General features: G+C 39.7%; 1 protein-coding gene across 1 annotated transcript in view; it reads right to left on the reverse strand.

Moving 5' to 3' along the window:
• Nucleotides 1–14,283: 14,283 nt before the first annotated feature.
• The window catches only part of KDM7A (lysine demethylase 7A), an 84,625-nt gene continuing 77,905 nt past the window's right edge, over nt 14,284–21,003 (reverse strand). The window contains exon 20 of the mRNA XM_081287463.1: nt 14,284–20,820. Coding sequence (XP_081143589.1) covers nt 20,726–20,820 — 95 coding nt within the window. The 3' untranslated portion in view covers nt 14,284–20,725. The remainder of the gene's footprint in view (nt 20,821–21,003) is intronic.

Below are 21,003 nucleotides of genomic sequence, written 5' to 3' on the forward strand. Positions count from 1 at the left end.
CTATATTAAAAAGTATAGTATGATATATATTTTTTTGTTTGCAACTCTTTGCCCACATCTAATTTAAAAGACAACTGCATAGGACTGGGATTGTGGCTCAGAGGAAGAGCACTTACCTAGCATGATGGAGAGTCTGGGATTCCATCCTCAGTACCACGTTTAAAAAAAAAAAAAGTAGAATGAAGGTATTGTGTCCACCTACAACTAAAAAATATTTTTTAAAAAGACAACTGCACAATGCAATAATTATAAATCTTGTGAATATGTTCTCTGACTATAATGGAATTAAAAATGAACAACAGAAGGAAATTCACAAGTATGTGGAATAACATGCTTCTAAATATTAAGTCCAAAAAGAAATCACAAAGGAAATTTGAAAATATTTTGAGATAAATGAAAAAATAAAACAGAGTGAAAGTAATGTTTAGAGGGAAATTTGTCAATACCTACATTTAAAAGAAGATCTCAAGTCAATAACTTAACATTCCACCTTAGAAACTAGGGGGGGAAACCAGCAAACCAAGTCCCAAAAGAAGTAAAATAAACACAATAGAGAACACAAGAAGAACACAAAGAATCAACCAAATCAAAAGCTGGTTCTTTGACTGATTTTTTTAAAAAAATGTGTGTGTGTGTGTGTGTGTGTGTGTGTGTGTGCGCGCGCGCAAATCTTTACCTAGACTGATCAAGAGAAAATAGAAGACTAAAATTACTAATAGCAGAAATAAAAGAGGGGTCACAGCCTTGAGTAGTCTTATGCATGTAATCCCAGCAATTCCAGAGGCTGAGACAGGAGGACCACAAATTCTGAGGCCAGTTTGGGCAACTTAGCAAGACTGTAAAGCACCTTTGGGTTTAATCCCACAAAAAATAGATATAAACTTTTAAAAATGTATAAAAAAGGGGTCATTAATACTGACCTTACAGAAACAAAACAGGAATACAAGAAGAAAGAGCCACAGTTTCTAGATACTGTATTTGGTGTTTGACATCTTAGCCTTTGCTGACACTGGAAGTACTGCCCTTCACAGGGCTGGCTAGTTCCTAGGGCTAGCAAACAAGTCACATGTGAACTGCCTTCCAGTGCAAACCAGCTGAGCCGGGGCCATGCCTGCAGCCAGCTCCTTCTTGGAGCTACCATACTTTGGGCCTTTGTTCCGCTGCCCTGTTCCCTACAGACCCAGGGTCTCAGGCCACTGAGAACAGTCTCTGTATGCCTCACAGGCTGCAGAAATTATTCAGGCTAACCTACCCTAAGCTTGCTGACCCACTTCCTTACTATAGAAGCCACAATAAAGACCCTTGCCCATATTTCCCCCTAGCTCTGGCTGCCTCCCTGTGGCTTGTTGTCCCTCCTATTTCTAGAGATCTGAGAGTATAAAAATCTTCCCTCGTGACTGTCATCTGTAAGTCTTGGTGTATTGATTAAAATGAATCCTGGGTATCCCTCTAGAACACAGATTATGAAGGGTTTTAAGATAAAATAGAGGGGGTTGTGGTTATGGCTCAGTGGTAGAGCGCTTGCCTCGCACAAGCAAGGCCCCGGGTTCGATCCTCAGCACCACATAAAAATAAATAAATAAAAATTTAAAAAAAGAGAGAATGGCTATAAGATGCCCAAGTGGAAATGCCTAGCAGATGCTTGGATCTGAATCTGGCATTTAAAGAAGACTCAAATGCAGTTGAACCCACAGGACTGGGTGACAGCACCCTAAAAAAGAGTGTGACTCTAGAAGGGAAGGATTCCAAGGGATGAGAAGCCAGTAGAGTAAGAAGCAAGCAGAAGAATATGGAGTCACAGGAGCCAGATATCTTTTTTTTATTGATTCTTTTTACTTCTCTATAACATTAGGATTCATTTTTACTTAATTATAAAATCATAGAACATAATTTATTTTATTTTTAAAAATTTTTTTAGTTGTAGATGGACACAATACCTGTATTTTATTTATTTTTATTTTTATGTGGTGCCAGGGATCAAACCCAGTGCCTCGTGCATACCAGGCAAATTTTCTACCACTGAGCCATAACCTCAGCCCCCACAGAATATAATTTATACTAATTCAGTCCCCAGTCCATCCCCTTTCCCTTTCCTCCTCTCTCACCCTATTCCCTTCCTCTACTGATCTTTCTGCTATTTAGTTTTTATTTTTTTAAATTAGTGTCTTGTAGATACACATGATGGTGGGATTCACTATAGTATATTCATATATATATATATATATATATATATATATCACACACACACACACACACACACACACACACACACACACAGGAAAATTAGGTCATATTCATTCCACTGTCTTTTCCTAACCCATTTCTCCTCCCCTCCCTTCATTCCCTTTCTACTCTACTGATCTTCTATTTTTTTATCCCCTCCCCCTTATTTTGGATTACCTTCTGCATAACAGAGAAAACATTCAACCTTTGGTTTTGGGGGTTTGGCTTATTTCACTTAGCATGACATTCTCCAGTTCCATCCATTTACCAGCAAGCACCACAATATCATTCTTCTTTATGGCTGAGTAATACTCCATTGTGTATATATACCACATTTTCTTTATTCATTCATCTGTTGAAATGTACCTAGATTAGCTCCATAGTTTGGCTATTGGGGATTGTGCTACTATAAACATTGATGTGTTTGCATCACTGTATAGTATGCTGATTTTAAGTCCTTTGGGTATATACTGAAGAGTGGAATAGCTGGGTCATACAGTAGTTCCATTCCTAGCTTTTAAAGGAATCTCCATACTGCTTTCCAGAGTGGTTGCACTAATTTGCAGTCCCAACCAACAATGTATGAGTGTACCTTTCCCCCCACATCCTCGCCAATATTTATTGTCATTAGTATTGTTGATAATTGCCATTCTGACTAGAATGAGATGAAATCCCAATGTAGTTTTAATTTGCATTATTCAAATTGCTAGATATGTTGAATATTTTTCATATATTTATTGACTGTATTTCTTCTTTTGAGAAGTGACTGTTTAGTTCCTTCGCCCATTTATTGATTGGAGTATTTGGTTTTTTAGTGTTAAATTTTTTGAGTTCTTTGTATATCCTGGATATTAATTCCCCATCTGAGGAGCAGGTGGTAAAGATTTTTTCCCATTCTGTAGGCTCTCTTCATGTTCTTGTTTCCTTTGCTGTGAGGAAGCTTTTTAATTTGATGCTATTCCATTTATTTTATTTTTAGTTGTTGATGGACCTTTATTTTATTTATTTATTTGTGGTGCTGAGAATCAAACCTAGTGACTCATACATACTAGGCAAGGGCTCTTCCACTGAACCTCAACCCCAATCCCATTTATTTTTATTTTATTTCTTGTCAAGGAAGTCCATTCTTGTGCTTACATATTGGAGTGTTGGGCCTATATTTTCTTCTGGCAGTTTCAGGGTTTCTGGTCTAATTCCCAGGTTTTTGATCCACCTTGTGTTGATGTTTGTGCAGGGTAAGAGATAGGGGCCATATTTCATTCTTCTATATATGGATTTCCTGTTTTCTAAGCACCATTTGTTAAAGATATATTCGACATATATTTTTTATAACATTGTCTAGTATTAGATAACTGTATTTATGTAGGTTTGTCTCTGTGTCTTATATTCTATCCCATTGCCCTTCATGCCTGTTTTAGTGCCAGTACCATGCTGTTTTTCTTATTATAGTTCTGTAGTATAATTGAGATTTGGTATTGTGATGCCTCCTGCTTCACTTTTCTTGCTAAAGGTTACTTTGGCTTCTGGATCTATTATTTTTCTAAATGAATTTCATAACTGATTTTTCTAGTTCTGTGAAGAATTTTAATGAGAATTATATTGAATCTGTATAGTGCTTTTGGTAGTATGGCCATTTTGACAATATTAATTCTGCCTAACTAAGAATATGGGAGGTCTTTCCATCTTCTAAGGTCTTCTTCAATTTCTTATAGTTCTGTAGTTTTTATTGTAGAGGTCCTTCACCTGTTTTGTTATATTGATTCCCAAGGTTTTGTTTGTTTGTTTTTGAGGCTATTAGAAATGGATTATTTTTCCTAATTTCTTTTTCAGCAGATTCATTATTGGAATATAGATATGCAATTGGTTTGTGGGTACTGATCTTGTAACTTGCTACTTTGCAGAATTCATTTATGAGCTCTATAAGTTTTCTGGTGGAGTTTTTTTGGGTCTTTTAAATGTAGAATCATGTCACCAGCAAATAGAAATAAATTGAGCTCTTCTTTTCCTATTTTTATCCCTTTAATTTCCTTCTCTTGTATGATGGCTCTGGCCAGAGTTTCAAGGACTATGTTGAATAGGAGTGGTGAAAGTGGGCATCCCTGTCTTGTTCCTGTTTTTTTGAGGAAATGCTTTCAGTTTTTCTATATTCAGTATAAGGTTGCCTTGGGTTTGTCATATATAGCCTTTACAACATTGAGGTAAGTTCCTTCTATCCCTAGTTATCTAGTGTTTTAAACATGAATGGATGCTGTACTTTGTCAAATGCCTTTACTGCATCTATTGAGATAATCAGGTGATTCATGTCCTTAAGTCTATTTATGTGGTGAGTTAGTTACATTTATAGATTTCTGTATACTGAACCAACCCTGTATCCCTGGAATGAAACCCACTTGATCATGGTGCACTACCTTTTAATGTTTTTGTATGAGGTTTGCCAATATTTTATTAAGATTTTTCTTTCATCAGCGCTCATCAAGGATATTGGTCTGAAGTTTTCTTGCCTTGATGTTTCTTTGTGTGGTGTTTTGATAACTGGCTTCATAGAATGAGTTTAGCAGTGCTCCCTCCTTTTCTATTTCATGGTTTTTGTGAATGATTGGTATTAGTTTTCTTTAAAGATCTGGTAGAGGGCTGGGGATGTGGCTCAAGCGGTAGCGCGCTCGCCTAGCGTGCGTGCGGCCCAGGTTCGATCATCAGCACCACATACAAACAAAGATGTTGTGTCCGCCGATAAAATAAAAAAAATAAATAAATATTAAAAAATTCTCTCTCTCTCTCTCTCTGTCCCCCTCTCTCTCTCGCTCTCTCTTTGAAAAAAAAAAAAAAAAAGATCTGGTAGAACTCAGTTGAGAATCCATCTGGTCCTGGAAAATCCAAAGATCTTTCTAAAATCATTATTTTTTGTGATACTGTGGGTTAAATCCCCCAGGCATGCTCTACCACTGAGCTACACCCCCAGCCCTTTCTATTTTGAGACAGGTTCTCACTAAGTCACCCAGGCTGGCCTAGAACTTGCAATGCTCCTGCCCCAGTCTCCCCAGTAGCTGGTATTACAAGGGTGCAACTCTGCACCCAGCCAAATATCTAAATTAAGAAGGGATGGTCAACTACATTAAGTGCTATCAAAAGACTGAGTAAAAGAAGATAGAAATGTTTTGTCTACTGTGGCATCCACCTGGAAACTTAGTAGCTAAAAAAACAATGATTTATGTTTCATGATTCTGTGAGTTGATGGGGCTCAACTTGGTAGTTTTTCTGCTCTGCATGGCCCATGCAGCACAAGTCACTCCTGTGGCTGCATTCAGCAGGCAACTAAGCAGGGATGAGAATATCCATGATGGGTGCTCTTCCTTCAGAGTATGCTCTGTGTGGCTCTCATCATTTGGTAGTCTAGCCTGAGCTTACTTCGAGTGTCCTGGTCACTTCCAAGAGAATAACCTCAATGTCAAACATTTATCAAGGTGTTGTGGTTCAGATATGTAGTGTCCCCCAAAAGCTCATGTGTGAGACAATGCAAGAAGATTTAGAGGTGAGGGGGCTGGGGATGTGGCTCAAGCAGTAGCGCGCTCGCCTGGCATGCGTGCGGCCCAGGTTCGATCCTCAGCACCACATACAAACAAAGATGTTGTGTCCGCCGAGAACTAAAAAATAAATATTAAAAATTCTCTCTCTCTCTCTCCTCTCACTCTCTCTTAAAAAAAAAAAAAAAAAAAAAGAAGATTTAGAGGTGAAACAATAGGGTTATGAGAGCCTTATCCAAATCCCCTGATGGAATTAACTGGGTGATAACTAAAGGCAGGTGGGGTGTGGCTGGAGAAGGTGGGATTCGAGGGTGTGCCTTTGAGGTCTATATTTTGTCCCTGAAGAGTGGAGCTTGCTTTATATTTCCTGATGTGATGTCCTGAGCCTCTTTCCTCTGCCACACCCCTCTGCCATGATGTTCTGCCTCACCTCGAGCCTTCTGTGGACTGACACCTCTAAACCGTGAGGTCCCAAATACACTTTTCCTCCTCTAAAATTGTTCTTATCAGGTCTTTTGATCACGGCAGCAAAAAAGTCAACTAAAACATCAAGTTTCTCCATTTTTCTGAGGAGCTCTTGCTTCTGCCCTTAAAGTCATCCTTTCCTACAAGAAATGGCTCATATTGGCCATGAGTAATTTTCTCAACCTGCTTCCTGTCCAAAAAAGATTGAGGGCCAACAAGACTTTTCACTCTGGAACTGTCCCTATCCTTTCTTTTCCAAGCTGGTACAGTTGTGTAGGTTTTCTGTGTATCAAATTATGATGCACTCTATTATGCAAAAGCCGCATCCACAAATATCTTTGAGACAGGTCCTTCTCTACTTTGGCCTGTGTGTCAGGGTGCTTAAGAATCTAGAATTCAGCCATAAAGGGTCTGGTAGGTGTATTTTTGATGTTTGTGTGTGTGTTTTGCTGGGAGCTGGGGATCAAACCCAGAGCCTCACTCATGCCTCCTACCACTGAACTACACCCCTAGTCATTGCTTTTGATTTTGAATGTGAGGCCACATTTTACCAGCAGGCCCTGCCCCCAGTCTACATCCAGCATTGGCTAATGCCTGAAGGTAGGTGGGCAGAGGGGGGGCGGGAATAAAGTCCCAGCCCTTCTGGCTCTTTGTTCCTTCTCTGGGAAAAGTGACTACAGAGGCTAGGGGGCAGTTCTCTGATGAAAATTTTGATTTGGGCCTTAGAAGCAAGGTACACAGATGGGCATATAGAAGGGTAAAAGGGACCCAAAGAAGAGCCGAAAGTCCATGGCCGGCTTTTGGTTCCAGTCACAGGAACATCACTGACAAGGGGAGAGTGGACATCCATGTTGAGAAGGGCTCCATGCAAGGCCCAGAGAGCTGTGCATCGTGGGGCCAGGCTTTGGTACTGTTGCAGTGCCTCTAGCGTATTTCTCATTTCCTTCATTCTTACAGAAGAGACCCTGCCTTGTTCCCATTGACCTCCCCAGGGACCACCTAGTTCAGTACTCAGAAAATATTTGAGGAAGAAACAGAGAAAACAAGGGTCATCCAAAATCTCATCATCCATGCTGAACCCATATCAGTCCCTGGGGATTTGCTCTGGACAGGAGTAGGCTAGAAACCTTGCCCCCCAATTCCACCTTGGCCTAAGGGAAAGTGATCTTTCTTTTTAAAAAAAAAATATTTTTCAGTTTTTCGGTGGACACAACATCTTTATTTTATATTATGTGGTGTTGAGGATCGAACCCAGTGCCCCGCGCATGCCAGGCGAGTGCGTTACTGCTTGAGCCACATCCCCAGCCCAGAAAGTGATCTTTCTAAGGGTAGTGGGCAGGCTGATGGCTCTGAAAGGCAGATGGCATCTTTCATGTCCTCGTCAACTCTATTGTGGTCAAGGGAATCTATACTGATAACGTGACAGTAAGAAAATCCTCGCCCCTGGTGCCTCAAAATGTAACTGTATTTGGAGACAGAGTCTTTAAATAAGCAATAAAATGAGGCAATCAGTGTGGGCCCAAAGAGGAAATTTGGCATTGAGCCTGCATTCACTAACCTTTTTATAGACAGTTAACACATTCTAAATGAGTTAAAAGACTTCGATAGGTTAACTATTGCAGAAGTTTCAAGATAAATTTTAAGGGGTTTGCTTTTTCTTTCATATTTTAAATAAATATTATCAAAGTAATTTTTTTTTTAGAGAGAGAGAGAGAGAGAGAGAGAGAGAGAATTTTTAATATTTATTTTTTAGTTCTCGGCGGACACAACATCTTTGTATGTGGTACTGAGGATCGAACCCGGGCTGCACGCATGCCAGTCGAGCGCGCTACCACTTGAGCCACATCCCCAGCCCAAAGTAATTTTTTTTAAAAAGAAATTTGGACACAGACATGTACAGAGGAAAGATGATGTGAAATAACAAGCAGAAAACAGGCACCTACCAACCAAGGAGAAATATATGAAATAGATCTTTCTCTCAAGGCCATGCAGAAGGAACCAACCCTTCTGAGAACTTGATTTCCGACTTTTGGCCCCCAGAATAAATTCCTATTCTTGAAGCCCTAACAACACTGTTATAGCAGCCTGAGCAAACTCGTACAAGTAGTTACCCTCAAAACCAAAGAAGAGAAGAGCTAGCTACATCTTAGCCTCACAGTGGTAAGAAGAGCTGAGAAGACGCAAGATTTTAGAGCATAAAATATCTCTTTTCCCCCCACAGATTGGACAAAGTCCACCTTTGTGCCCTCCCCACAAAATCGTTATGAACTACATCCCCAGGACTTCTTTGAGACAGAGTCTTGGTAAGTTGTTGACACTGTCCTCAAATTTGAAATCCTCCTGCCTCAGCCTCCTGAATCATTGGGATTACAGGTAGGTGCACAAAAATTGCTATTCTTGACTGAATAGCTTGGACTCTGGGAGAACTTCTGCTGGCAGTTATTGCTTGCTATTGAAAGCTGTACCTCAGGGTGCCATTAGTTCTTCTCTACAAAAAGAGCTGATTTTTCTCAAGATGAGTGTGAAGATTTTGAAAAGAATTCATGCTAGGCAGTTTCCATTTGCTCCTACAGGTCCACTCTCTGCTCTCCATCCTGCTCTGTACCCTAGGGCTGACCTCTGTGAGTTGTCCATCTCCAAGAGGGACCCACCAACTCGAGGCCCTGGGAGGAGTGTGGACAGCAAAAGCAGTAGGAACTTATTCCCCTGGCTCTCCTCGGATGGCTGGTTATACACTGTGTCAGAGTCCATGGCTCCTATGCTTCTCCCTTCCTTGGCCCTGCCAGCCTCAGGATGCTTCACCACCCCTTTTTGCTTTCCCTGTATTTTGTTGTAAATAGTCCTTTTATTAAACTCTTGGAAATTACAGAGCTTGAGGGTTCGTTTTCCAAGGGACCCCCACAGATAGCGGGCTAACAAGAAATCCCTTCTTAGGGAAAGAGGGAAACAGAAGCAAACCCAGGTTACAGTCCTGAAAAAGATTTCTTTTCCCTTGGACTGTGAGGAATAATAGTATTGAATGGACAAATTAAACATTTTTTTTCATAAATCTTGATGTGCTTAGCTCTGGGTGGGTGAGGCACATAGGAAGCTAAATGATGAGCACTAAGGGCCCACAGCCTTTCCCACTCACCAGTCTGCTGAGGTCAGTATGGGGCGGAGGGAACTATCTCCAGAGCATGGTGGTGTCATGAAAAACTAGAGATCTGATGTAAATATGTGGTGCCCTAGAGAAGCAATAGGAAGCACCTGCCAAAGGGTGACTGAGTCACGGTTGTGAGACAGCCATCTTAAACCCAGATAAACCACTGCCCAGTGAAGCTTCAGGGAAGGGAGTTGATACTATAGTGACAAATATTAAGAGTAAGGTGTTTTTGGTCCCTGCCCTCATGGTTATTTATGTAATAAGAAAAGATTAGAGACTCAGAAAAAGAATAACAAGGTCATGCATGCTGGCATACTGCTGTAAGCTCTGCAACTCAGGAGGCTGAGGCAGGAGGATCACAAGTTCAAAGTCAGCTTTAGCAACTTAGTGAGGCTCTAAGCAATTTAGTGGGATCCCGTCTCAAAATAAAACATTAAAAGGGCTGGGCATGTGGCCCAGTAGTTAAGCACCCCTGGGTTCAATCCCTGCTATAAATTGAATAAATAAATAGGCTGTGGTGTAACTCAATGGTAAACCACCCCTGGGCTCAATACCCAGTAACTCCTCCCAAATAAATAACTTGGGGCTAGTTATTGGGAATTTACTCAGTGGTACAACACATGTTCAACATACACAAGACTGTGGGTTCAATCCTCAGTAAAGAAAAAAATCATGAAGTGATTATAGTTCACCTTCCTCCCATTGCTGGCTGGAAGATCCAAGAAACCATCTTGGGTCACGAGGTGGAAGCCAGATGTTGAGGGTGACAGGCCAGCAAAATAAATGGATCTGAGTCCTTGGCAATTTTGTGCCTAACTCCAGCCTTCTATCTTTAAGGCATCTGTGCTTTGGGTTTTCTATCCCTGACAGCTAAATCCCTCTCTGGTTGATGTACCATATTAAGGAGTTTGGTGATGGCCTAAGAGCTTCAATGACAGTTGGAGTGAGGCTGTGGTTGGTGGTGACAATCAACAGAAACCATTTTGGGTGGTAGGGGAGGGGATGGAGGTCAGGATCACGCGGTACTGTTTATTCATGTGTTTGATTTTTTTTTAAAAATATTCTTTAGTTATCATCAGGCCTTTATTTCATTTTTTTTTTAAAGAGAGAGAGGAGGGAGAGAGAGAGAATTTTCAATATTTATTTTTTAGTTCTCGGCGGACACAACATCTTTGTTGGTATGTGGTGCTGAGGATCGAACCCGGGCCGCACGCATGCCAGGCGAGCGCGCTACCGCTTGAGCCACATCCCCAGCCCCTGTTTGATATTTTTAATAAGATCTGTACCAAATCTGTGAGAGGTGCTGATGATCCACAGGAGTCCTAGCTCTAAACTCAAGCTGGTAGGACAAACAGTTGAAAAGCAACAGTGAGAAGTGCAGCAGCGGAAGCACACACAGCAGTGGGGCTCTCTGTGATCACCTCTGTCCCATGGTCAGTCTGAGTGGTCCCATCCTGCCAGGCTGCCCAGGTGGGGATAGGAAAGCTGGATTCCTCAGGACTGCACATGCACAGGTATCATGGTGTTACTGGTGTGTCTTGGGGCTGGGACCTACAACCCATAGAGCACACTTGCTTTTTAAATTACAAGTTGCCATATTATTTGAATTTTAAAAAAGCAACTCTAGGGTGAAAGTCTGCACCTTAATGATCTCCTCTATCCTGCTGCCTTCCCTCCCAGAGGGAACCAGTAATTCTTTTTTTTTTTTTTTTAAAGAGAGAGTGAGAGGGAGAACTTTAATATTTTATTTTATTTTTTTTTTAGTATTTGGCGGACACAACATCTTTGTTTGTATGTGGTGCTGAGGATCAACCCGGGCCGCACGCATGCCAGACGAGTGCGCTACCGCTTGAGCCACATCCCCAGCCCGAACCAGTAATTCTTAACAACCTGTGGTGCGTTATTCTAGAAACTGAAACATGTTTTAGCTCCCTAGCCCATATCCTGAAATTTCTGCACATTTCCATGACTTGTATTTGGGCTTAGCCTTCCTATTCCAGTAGGATTCTGTCCCCTCCTCATTTTTGTGTATGCCCTGCTTGTAGGCTAATATCATTCACTCATGGCAGTAACTCTGGTCAGTAGAGCAGGTGGCACCTGGTCGAACTCCATGGCACTGTATATAGCACTACTGACTCAGAAGGCCAAGAAGGTTGTTCTGATGGCTAACAGTTGGTGTCTGCTTATGCCAGGCACGGTCCTGGGTGCTCAGCTTGTCTTCATTTATTTAATCCCCTCCACAATTTAGTGATGAAGAGAAGTATGTCACAAAAGAGTAAACTGAGGCATAGCAAGTGCCCCGAGACCAATTAGTAAGTGGCAGAGCCAGGATTTAGCCCATTTAACTGGGCTTCGTCCTGTGCCCTTAGCCTATGGAGCCTAACAGGTGAGAATAAGGAGTCCCATAAGAGCCCAGGACTTGTCCCAAACAAGTCCTGCTTGCCCCCACCTTGCTGCCAGTGTTCAAGACAGGGAAGTGAGCAGTGCCTGGCATACAAGACCTGGGAGGTCTTGGGGGTAACCCAAAGTACACCGTAAGAGCACACACAGTTCAGTGTAGATGCCACGGGGATACGTAGGAACTTGGCAGTCAAGAGTTCCCCTTCCCTGCCCTGTCAGAAGCTATCTAGTTGATGCCCAGGGGGGTGTGTGGAAAGGTGCAGAGAAGAGGTTGAGGCTACAACTGGTCCAAACAGGGAAGAGCAAAATCTGCAAAGATCAGGAGTTGGACAAGAAAACTGAAATTGCTGGAGGTCCTGCCAAGTGTCTGGGAAGTGGAGTCCAGTGGTGGGTCCTGCATGACAGGTGAAAGGATGGTGGTGTGGTACTAAGTTTGCAAAACACAGCAGTAGAGCAGCTTCTAGAACAAGAGCAAAGGAGAGGGTCAAACAGGGTTTCTTTTGTTACTGTGAATCTTCTGTCCCTGGTAAAATTTGCCTTAAAAAATATTTTTTGGAATTTACACATTACTATTCAGACTTTTTTTTTTCTTTTTCGAACTCTAGCACAGAAGGAACATGAATTTACAAATTTCCAGACTCAGCACTTTAAAAAGTGTGAAAGTATTCTGGGGACAGAGAGTGGAACAAGCCTGAATGAGGGAGGGGGGGACAATGGGAGCCCAGAAGTGCTTGAAGTTGGTGTGGATGGCAAGGCTCTGGGAGAGGGAGCTTCGGTGTGAGGGGTTGCAGGTATTCCTTCTCCTCCCACGTAAGAGCTCAGGGGCAAAAACTGGCTTCAGTGTGGGAAGGCAGGGGAGGAGGAGCTGCCATGATGGTCCTCAGGGCCAGGCCAGGTGTAGTGGTGGTGGGGGCACTGGGCATGGCCTCTGCTCATCCTCTAGTTCTGAACTTCAGAAATCCACATTTGGTTCATGTACTGTGACGGTGGAGCCCATCTGTCACCCATTTACAGCCTACATTCTCCATCAGAAAATGAGCTCAGTTCTAGAAAAGAACTGGTGTTCCCCAATATGACCAGCTCCTGGGGAAGCACAGACTCTGTAGTGTCAAGTGACAAAAAACTTCCACAAGAAAAATATTTTAATCCAAAATGGGTGGAGTCTACAAAGAAATGTTTAGGATACAGTCAAGGACCAGCTATTCCTCCTTAATGCTTAAAAGTATATAGCTAAAAATAATTAGAGAAAAACAATTCAGATAAAATAGTAAGGCCATTAGAACTGAATAGACTTCCAACTAAAATCTGTTTTACTTATTTAGAAGAACCTGGACAGTTATTTACCCTCTCTGCACCTTAGTTTCACCTAGCAGGAGTGCTGACTTCACTGGGCCACAAAGGAAGAACACAAGTATTTTTTGTACCTCGCAAGAACTCCAGTGGAATAAGAGAATGAGGATTCTAGTCTACACCCTGTCTGAAGCAAAGCACAGGATTCTTTCTACTCTAAAACAAGAGGGTGTTAACACGCACAGCCCTCAACAAGGTATTTCTTAGCCCCACTGATGGAAACACAAAACCAGGCTGAGTCTAAATGAGAGGGGGTGCTAATGACTCAAAGGTAAACTTGAAGGGTAAACATCCCACAGACCTAAAATAGTACATGTGGAATTTCTCAAAAGAACAGATTTGCTTAGTTTAGTCTCCCACTAGTTGTATAAAAGCAGGTCAGTCAAGAAAGAGGCAGCACAGACTGCTTTTGGTATGACGACAAAGACAGCAGCTACCATGCTCTGGCATCACTATTTTTTGGTAGTAGGGAGAAGGGGAGCCACAGTCTCTGGTGCTTCTGCTGCCCACTAACTGTCTTCATCCAAGGCTTTCCTGCTGCCCGTGAAGTGCTGCCCCAGCATCCCTTCCCCCTAAGCCCATGGCTCCTCTCGCTCCCTGCAAGGTTAGAGTTTATCCCCACTCATACCATCCCTGATCTCTCTCAGGCCTTAGATCCAAAACTGAACTCATCCTCCTCATTGCACCTACACTTACCCTCTCCCCTTCGTGAGACAGCCAGGCTACCATGGCTCCTGGTTATCCTTTGCCATTTCCATTTCACACAAGGCTTGGGCTTGTTATGCTCACAAGTGCTAGAGCAGTGCATGGTACACTACAGGTACCCAGGTTGGGGACAATGAGTGCTCAGAAGTGTTCATCCATAAACACCCACATCCATGACTGTATCTCAGCCTCATCTTTCAGCCATCACACTTCTCCAGAAAAACATCTACTAAAATAATAAAACACATTATTTTTCGCATTTAAATTTTCAGAGAAAGTAAGGAACAGTTTTTCACATTCTTAAATAATTTCCTGAGATTTAAATAAGAAAAAGGGAATAGAAAGTCATAATTGGATATAGAATTTGGATTTTTTTTTTCTTTCAGAGACATATTTTACACAACTTTTGAAATTTATACTTTCAAACAAAATGAGCAAAAAATACACTGAGTGCTAAAAAAATCAAAACAGAAGTAATACAATTTTAATTTTAATATTTTAAAATACAGAAATTGGAAAGTAAGAATACCAAATACAACTTTAAACAAGTCACTGCTTCCCCTATAATAATCAATGTAAGCTACTTAAAGACTTACAAATTCAGAGTAAAACAGAAACAAAATAAATACTGTACACTTTCCCTGCCTGCAGGCAAAAGATGGGAAATACTGTTATGAATCGAAAAAAAATGCTCTTAAAGCTTCCACATCCCACTCCCCAGCCACACCCCGTTTCACTGTCACACAGTGTGCTTCTGTATTCCAAGGACACACATGTGCACACACACTGGCTGCCTACACACATAGACAAGACACTACTCCGCAGACACTCGAAACAAGAAGGGTAACAGTCACCTGGGACCGCAGACATAAAAACCAGTAAGGAAAGTCAGTCAGGCTAGCAAAACATTACTACAAAACTAGTAAGTACCATAGCCAACAACTGTCCCCTTTTCAAATTTCACAGAGTTAAAACCCCCAAAACCAATACTACCCCTCCCCATCACCACCCTCCAACATCCCCCCAAAAGAAAACTTGCTGAAGCACTGGTAAAGTTAGACATTTCACAGTAAATGTGAAAATTCATACTATATAATCTCTTAAAATGAACCTTTTCACCCTCTTTCCACAGCATAAAACTGTTATGGCTTAATTTATATTAAAAGTAGAAAAGTCTTTTCCGAAGGAAATACAGTCTGCAAAGATGCTCGTGCGTTTCCTGATCGGTGCTACTCCATGCCTAATAACTGCACGACGTGCTTTGCAGCCAGAAGCTGTTTGTGGAAAAACTGAGGCTGTAGCTTTTGATTCAGTCTAACCATAAACTGTAAGGCCCTTAGTTTGGTTTAGGTTTCTTTTACAAGATAAAATAACCTTGGGATTCACTTAGTTAAGTTACACCTCAGGTCCCTGACTATAGTGTGGAAGTTATATGTATGCTTTGTAAAAAATAAAACGTTACTTTTGAATCTTAGAGGGAAGAAATGATTCTAGACAAGGAATCAACTCCTCATTATATATTACATTTAATGCTGGTAATTTTTACCAACCAAAATCCACCAAATAAATATAAGAGTATGCCTGGGTTATTTTATTACTGCAAAATATTATATATCCTAGCACTTAATGACCATTGTTTTGGTGAAAAACCTTAGGGGGAAATAGCTTATATTTTGGAAAAGAAATGGCCAAAATAAAACTGGTTGAAAATAAGTTTGTTTGTTTGTTTTTTAAAGGAAGTTCTGTTTATGAGTGCTTTCTGAAATAAAGAAAAGTGAATTCAGAAGGTCATGGGTTTTGCATAGGTAAACTACTTGGAGGTCAAGGGCTACGTGGTAGCCAGGGTTTATTAGTGAAATAGTGCAGAGCAGATAAACTCGTTGGAAGAATCATTGAATACAGTTTTTAAAAGGTTTTAACAAAAATGTAATGTTGCACTTGTTAAGACAAAGTCTTAAGACACAAGAAGGGGCACCAAAGGCAAGAGGGAGAATCTAAGGGTCTCTCAACTCAGTATTATTTTCTCCTCCCAATTAAAGAAGGAAAAATTTCTACAGAGGAATAAAACCAGTCCATCACAATAAGTTAACTGCTTTGGAAATATGCATTTGTTCTGGATGATCTTAAAACTGTTTATGTAATATCAAGTATTTCTTTGACTTATGGCATGCTCACTGAGAAATAACTTAAAATAAGGGAAGGGTTTTTAGTAAGGCTATAGTACTAAGCTGACATTACACTCAACAGCAATTTAGTAATAAGTATAGTAATTTCTCCCCTTCCTTTCCATCTGACCTCAAGCATATGAACATCATCTACGGCAAGGCAAGCAGAGGCTGCAGTGTCACAGAACAGGTGCTGTTTTAGGAAGCAAGGTTTTATTCTATAGATCCCAAGCAGATTCACCCTGTGTCCCCAAGCAAATCACTGCCCTATCAGATGTACATTTGTCTCCTTTTTTCACTGGCTTTCCTAGGCTAAAGATACATGATGCTCACCCTCAAGATCACTTTGGATGAAGGTGTAGGACATCAGGAAAGGAATAGGGAGACTTCGCTTCTCTCTCTTTTGAAGTGCAGGGGATCTAAACAAGGGCCTTGCACAAACTAGGCAAGAGCTTTTCTGTATATAAGGAGAAATTAGTCAATATTTAATGAGAAAGATGAATTTCTGAAAGATGTTTATATTATGAAAGCCCTTGTCTCTCCCATGCAAAAACTAAAAATGCTTATTTGTTGTAACAGTTACTTCTAGCAGTAGCATACTGGGCCATGCAATCATTCCCATCAACTCTCCAAAGTAGCCTTACCACTTTAGAGAGCATCTTTTGAAACAAGCAGATTATTTTCTGTAGAAGACATAGTCAGTCTCCTTTCCTGCACTACTCCAAAGATTTCTTTTTTTACCCAGGCAACTGTCACCCAACCTGCAGCTGTCTGAGGAGTTCCGTCTTTCTAACCACCTTATGTCTTTCTACCAGTCCCAAGGGTAGTTGCTAAATAATTTTAATTCCATAATTTATTCCATTTTTCTCCAGTACCTCAAAAGTATGCCAAATCTGGAAAGCAGTACTAAAATCTAAAGGTATCTTTTAATCATTTTACATCATCTTCATGAACTTGAGAATAAACTCTCTCACTTTCCTATCCATAAACTAGGTCACCTCTTTTTCTTTCACTTCAAGCACAGGATCTAACTGTAATTCAGCACCTTGTTAGAGAATCTTCGGATTTTTTTAGATAGCATATATTTGATAAGAAACAACAGTTTTCATTTAAAAATGTATATAAAGATGCATTCATTACGAGTTGTAACTTAAATAATGATCAATTCTCTGTAAATATGAAGTATTAATAGATTAAGGAATGTTTTTCTTCAGTAATTATTATAATAAGCATTTTCATCCAAATTTACAAATAAGACAACTAAGTGACTTATTTAAGGTCAAGAGCTGACACATCAGAAGCAGAACTTAGACCGGTCTAAAACTCAGGACCTTTTGCTTTCTTCCACATCATTTCACATCTTTATGTTACCAACATTATTAACTAACTTTTGAAATGTTTCTTAAAGAACTCAGGCCGATTTTACTTCTACAGTGGGATATCTCAATTGAAACTAATAGAGATAAGCTACTTTTTTTTTTTAATGAATGGGCCCTCTTTTGCTGAAGTTTGCCTAAAAGTGAAAACAGTACTGCTAAGTTCCTGGAGAATTTCTTGGGCAAAGACTACAACTGCAAGTTGACATTACCCTACCATACTAAATAGTGCGAGGCACACAGTAAATGTTTGATAAATACCTGCTGATCCCATATGAAAACATACAGTAGAGTACAATGAAAAGGCAATAATTAGGGTTGTTAAAAATAGAACATTCAAGTTAAGTATTTAACTAGTGATAAAGATGAGCTTGTTTCCTCTCTGAGTTTATGATTTCAGTCTGAATGTTCAATTTTGTATGCTTCAGAAATGAACTGATACTTATGAAGTTCAAATGTATTCCTAAGACACTGGATTACTATAAACTGCCAGCTTTGTATTGTTTATATCACTCGTCAGTACTGGGGAGCATAACATTGTGTGATGATGTGAATTACAGTACAGTGGATCCCAAGTTAAGAATCAATATAGGAAAATTACTATCAATATAGAAAAAATACTACTGTTAAGTTGCATACATTAAATCACTAATTCTTGATTTTACATATTTGTATTTGCTTACAACTAACTAAATGCTGTCTTCCTGTCTAAACTGTGGTATACTGATCATAAACAAAACTAAGGGAAACACTAAAGGTTACTTGTGTTACTGTTGAGCCCAGAAACCGGCAGTCATTACCTCAAAGTTCAGTCAGTTCCAAGAGATAAAGGAATGCATCATAGCAGTAACTTTATAAGAGGTTTGATTAGAAAAGTCCCTGGATGGGTGGCTGAATTTTTACCAATTCAGAAAAAAAAGATACATGTATTCTCTTATAGTGGTTATATGACCTTGATTAAAGTTTTGGAACTTAGCCAGTTAGTGAGCTAAAACTGCCAAAAAACAAATCCACAGTACTTTCACTTAAAAATTCTACATATTTGCTAATCAGAATTAGTGTTTATTGATCTAAGGACACAGGGTGGATAGTGGCCACGATTTTTGTTCTTTAAAAATAAATTATGTTTTTTTCTCAATTTTTACGGCTAAAGAAAAAAGTAATTAAAAATAAGTTGTGAAAATTATAAAGAAAAAAATCCAGATCATGATGTAACTGGAAAAAGAAATTATAGTCCTATTTCTTAAACCAAAATAAAAATATGTATACTATAACATCAAAACAGGGTCTACAAAAAACCAAGACACACAAGTATATAGAGATATACTGTGGAGGAAGGTGAGAGAATCAATCAAACCCAGATTTTTGCATCTTGATATATGATGACCAGCCAATGGTTGACTACAGCCATCTCTCCACTAGTTAGGTATACTACAGACAGGGTTTTAAGTAGGTTGTTTACAAATTTTAAGGATTTCCATAAAAATTATTTTCCTGACAACCAGATAAGATTCAGACTCTGGCCCAGACACTCTGGACCAAAAAGGCCAACTCAGAAGTTATTTCATAGTTATCTCATGAAATACTGGAATGGAGACAGAGTAAGAAATATTTCTCTTTGGAAATACATATTTGAATGCAACCATGAAAGATAATGGTATAGTTTTTTTCTTAATAACTTAAGTGATACTTAATACAGAAGGAAAAGTCCTGCTACCTTGCTTATATATAAAAAAAAAAAGACAAATCCATAGTATGGCCATATTTCTTCTCCATAAAAATAAATTCCAGCCTATTTGCCTATATTGTCTTTGTAGAAATTTGTAGAATGCTATATTGTCAGACTTAGGAATAGTTCCACTTCACCCCTAGCAATCATTTATTTTTATACCATGGGTGGGTGTGGGGGTGGGGGTGGGGAAGGGAAACCAGAAACTCTGATAAGCAACTGAAAACTAATATTTAGTAAAAATTGTACATAAAGGAGATAAATGATTACCTTAAAGTTCAACCAGATAGTTAACCTAAGTATACACTGGTCAAGTTAAGATATATGGAAGAAACTGCAAAAAGAAGCACCCATTTTACTCCAAATCCATATATGAAATAATTATGCACAAGGTTAAGAAAAAGTAAACACAAACACACACACACACACACACACACACACACACGATCTACTCCAACATGCTTGCATCTATACAACTTAATATAGTATAATCCTATTATATTACGGCTTATTATGCAGATTTGTATATCCTACATCAATTCATACTTTTCAACAAATTAGGTGTAAAGAATAAAAGCATCATGAGATATAACCTTGCAGCAGGCGTTGGCCCTGTCCTCCAACACCGACAGTAGGAAGAAGGCCCTCTGTAGTTACAAATGTATTTGGAAAAAATACAAACATGACTATTTAACCAAACTTATAATACTTTCCGCACAAGTAGGAAAAAGATATTAAAGCTGTTCTCTTTGGGACCCAGATATCATCAGCAGAAATGAAAACATAAGAAGCCTAGTTCTTTATATTTAGAAGAAAACCACAAAGGAAATGAGAAATGAGGGATCTTTTATGAAGTTCTTACACATTGGCTATGGAAGTATTTCCCTGCAAAGAGAAGAGTCTTAAAGAGTCATCACAAAATGACAGGGGGGTGCAGAGGGAAGGTGGGGTATAAGGGAATCAACCTGGATAACAGTATGCACCTTGAATGTTAGCAAAAGCGAAGCTAATAGCTTATAAAAAACACATGAAATATATAAAATAAAATGATTTTCATATACATCTTAATTTAAAATAATTAATGCATCAAATCCCTGTTTAAGACTTTAACCTGAATATCAAATTTAAGAGTCCAGACTAGTTACTGTTACTGTGGCTCTTTCCCACATGTAACACACACACTATCAAAAATAATTTAAAAACCTTCACATTCTTAAATCTAAATTAGTGAGATATTTCTCCAGAAATCTTCCAAATAAATAGCTTTAAAAAAGAAAGAATTTAAAAGCTGTTAACTTTAAAAAAATCTGTTAAATAAATTATTGATAATTCTTTACCCTACTACTGAAAATAAATCAAGACACTACCAACAACAAAATGAAATTCAAGCCCTGACAAGAGACCCTTTCCAGTTCAAGGTCTCTTTTTAAGGTTCTACCCTCCTTCTTCCTCTCCCCCACCAAGTCCAAAGGGTTATTGCTGAGTGGGTGTGGCACAGTGAAAATGCAGCATCAGGTTCATTCTGTTCTTCGGGCAGTGTTCTTACTGTACACGCAAATGTTCCAGGCAGGGGGTGGTGGAAGCTCCAGGCTTCTGCACCCCAAGACTGGTCTCCAAAGTGAAGAGTGGCTGCAACAGTGGCTCTGTCACACAAAGAAACGTGCATGGCCATTTCTGTTCAACTTAAGGATCTTTCCAAGACGTTGTTTGGCTGTTGCCATTCCTTTTTTAGGACGTTTACCTATAAAACAGCAACAACAATGAAAAGCATACTCACCAGACAGCACAGAAAGACTTAAAGAGAATTTTACAGTAAGCAAGCCCATTAGGCATTTGACTACACCAAGCCACACTTTTGGACTTCAACTGTTTTTTTTTTTTGTTTTTTTTTTTTAATGTGGTGTCGGGGATGGAACCCAGTGGC

The sequence above is a fragment of the Spermophilus citellus genome (assembly GCF_964194105.1).
Source record: "Spermophilus citellus genome assembly, chromosome: 3".
Taxonomy (NCBI): Eukaryota; Metazoa; Chordata; class Mammalia; order Rodentia; family Sciuridae; genus Spermophilus; species Spermophilus citellus.